This window comes from Gymnoscopelus microlampas, assembly GCF_963454915.1.
Source record: "Gymnoscopelus microlampas genome assembly, chromosome: 19".
In the NCBI taxonomy this organism is placed as follows: Eukaryota; Metazoa; Chordata; class Actinopteri; order Myctophiformes; family Myctophidae; genus Gymnoscopelus; species Gymnoscopelus microlampas.
In genome coordinates, this window is record NC_139956.1 from 32,027,736 (window position 1) to 32,030,795 (window position 3,060).

The following is a 3,060-nucleotide window of genomic DNA, read 5'->3' on the forward strand; positions in this document are numbered from 1 at the left end:
CCTCAGCCAAAAATACATAGAAAAAAAAGTACACAGGAGCCGAGATACAGGATTTTTAGTTAAGTAAGAAGTGAATGGAGCAGCAAATCTTCGGCTCACGATATCTAACCGATGCAGATGGCATTTCTGAGCCAAAGCTGACCATGTCAGATTGTCGTTGCTTAACATGACTCCTTTGGGCGGCCCTGTGGTCCCTGAGGTGTAGATGAGCGTGCAGCACTGATTGGGCATCATCAAGGGCAGCGGTTGTTGGGAGTGGCCACCTATTTGTAAAAGTTCTCAATCTGATCCTTGTACATCTTCATGACCACCGATCTCTTCAGCTTCATGGTAGGACCAAGCTCTCCCCCGATGATCGAGAAGTCATGTTCCAGGACGATCCACTTCTGGATGCGCTGGGTGTTGGAGGTGGCATTCTTGTTGACCTGGTTGATTCCCTCCTGGATGGCAGCATGAACAACGCAGTCCCTGCCACCAGCAATCTCAGAGACACGAATGGATTCACTGCCCAGCTTCTTGCACAGCTCTACGGCCTCGGGTGTCAAGTCATCCTCTGGGGTGCCCGTCTCACCATTCACCTGGCACTTGATAGTGAGCAGCATGGACAGGAACTTCCTGTAGTCTCCGATCAACATGGCGTTACTGATGAGCGGTATGGCCTTCTTTACAGCGTCCTCGATGGGAACAGGAGGTATGTTCTCTCCGCCTGCTGTGATGATCAGCTCTTTGACGCGTCCGGTTATGAAAAGGTATCCGTCCCCATCGTGTTTACCAAGGTCACCAGAGTGTAGCCAGCCTTCTGCATCAATGGCCTCCTTCGTCATTTCAGGCATGTTGAGGTAGCCCATGAAGACGTGTCGACCCCAGAAGCAGATGTCACCAATGCCCTCCTCATCTGGGAGGTGAATCATTGTCTTGCACCCTGGCATCACCTTCCCACAGCTGGTGAGTCTGAAGGCGTTGGGAGTGGAGAAGGAGTGAGGTCCTGTTACCTCACTCATACCATACACGCCGTACAAGGGTATGTCCAGGCTGAGGAAGAACTCCAGGGTGTCTTCGGTGATGGGGGCAGCACCCGTGAAGCACTTGTAACAGTGGTCCAGGCCCAGTGCCTTGCGCACCTTCTTGAACACTAGTGTCTTGGCAATGCGGTAGTTGAGCGACTCATGACCAACTGCTCCGTTTTGGTTCATTTTGTTGAGGTTGGTGTATAGCCCCACGTTCTTGGCCCATATGGCCACCTTCCTGCGAATGGTGGACGACTGGGCACCGGCAGATTTCATCTTTTCCTGCATCTTCTCCCACACACGGGGTACGCCCATAAAGAATGTTGGACGCACCTCCTTTAGAGTGATTCCCAGGGAGCCCTGGAGGGCATCTGGCTGTGCAAAGTGGGTGGCCCCTCCAATTTTCATGACAACCCAGATGTCAACCATCTGAGCGGCAATGTGGCTGAGGGGTAGGTAACTGACCACTTTCTCCTGGGCCTCGGTGGCGTCTGGCAGATGCAGGTGGCATTTTTGAGCCAAAGCTGACCATGTCAGATTGTCGTGGCTTAACATGACTCCTTTCGGCGGACCTGTGGTCCCTGAAGTGTAGATGAGCGTGCAGCATTGATTGGGCTTCTGACTGGCAATGATGTCATCAAGGGGAGCATCTGGCTCGGCTCGGCCCAGCTCCATAAATTTTGCCCATGTGTAAAGATTTGGTCTCTCCTCTTTTATAGTATCTTTATACTGTATAATGGCTTTCAAGTAGGGCAGCTGATCTTGGACTTGGAGGATCTTCTGAAGCTGTTTGTGGTTCTCCACAACAATCACATTGGCCTTGCAGTTATCTGCTACATACTGGCACGCCTCAGGAGAATTGGTGGCGTAGATGCCTACGGAGAACCCTCCTGCCAAGATGGCAGCAATGTCTGAAATTACCCACTCAGGGGAGTTGAAGCCCAGGATACCCACACCATGGTGCCGCTCCAGGCCAAGCTTGAGGAAGCTCTTGGCTGCCGTCCGACAGTCCTGGTAGTAGTCTCTGTAGTTGAGAAGCTTCAGCTGCTCTCCGTCCTTCCAGCCGAGTGCAGTGAAAGTGCCGAATCGCTCCACAGCTGAGGTGAACATCTGGTGGACCGTTAGTGGGGGTTCAGCGGCCACGCCAGACTTCGCCATTCTCAGTGTCACTTCCTCATTGCCCTTGGATGTCCATAGAGGAAGAGGTTTATCTGCTATTGGTATTGACATGTAGACTGGGCTATCAGTTGCCATGGGCACCGGGATCAAATTGGCACACTGCTTCTTGGTACGTTGGCTATGTTCTGCTTGCATGTATCTCTTCTCTTATCACGCTTTTCTATTATGTTGCTATCGTGATCAGAATGTGAAAGTCGCCAAAGTCAACCCTTATATAGCAGTGGTCTGATGTCACACATAACACAAAACATTGCGTAACAATGCCGATTTGTGCAGGGTTGTCCTGAATTTTCAATTTTATGCCCACACTTCCTTAGTTTGGCCTGGGCTTAATCTTCTCTCCTATCAGCGGTTTTGGGCAAATTCCGGGCACACACTCCCTTGAATGACCATGGGCATAGTGGTCGGATTGGCAGACAACCGGATATCCGTATATGACTACGGGCGTATCGGTTGGATCTTGACAACCGCCTATCCGACCGACTTGACGCCAGGCAAGGTATTCTGTTGGGTCGTCAGCGACGAGTTTGAAGTCGGTCGGTTGAACGGTCCTCGATACATGTGAACTACAGACGGATGGACAGAGATTTCACACATTTATTGTAAGCACTTGTTTACTAGGGTGATCACACCTTTGTGGCCCGGGCACCTAGGCAAAATTCTTCTTTTATTCAGTCTGTAATTATTTTTTTTAGGTTTGGTTTTTCTAGTCTTTTTCTTTTTGTTACACAGTTGAGCACCTGCCCTGAAATGTCTATGCATGGCCCTACTCTCCAGGAGAGCTGGTCAGCCTGTTTGAAGACACCAACCTTATGCATCACACACGCCAAGAGTCAGTGTTAATTTCGTCGACTAAAACTATGACAAAAAAAGT

At 50.4% G+C, this 3,060-nt stretch overlaps 1 protein-coding gene across 1 annotated transcript; it reads right to left on the bottom strand.

Annotated features, from left to right (window-relative positions):
- Window positions 1-256: 256 nt before the first annotated feature.
- On the bottom strand, window positions 257-2,321 carry LOC311035095 (long-chain-fatty-acid--CoA ligase ACSBG2-like; the record flags this gene model as incomplete). Its single annotated transcript, XM_084043176.1, has 1 exon — window positions 257-2,321. One exon carries the CDS (start codon window positions 2,319-2,321, stop codon window positions 264-266), a length of 2,058 nt encoding a protein of 685 aa, XP_083899302.1. The 3' UTR covers window positions 257-263.
- Window positions 2,322-3,060: the final 739 nt, after the last annotated feature.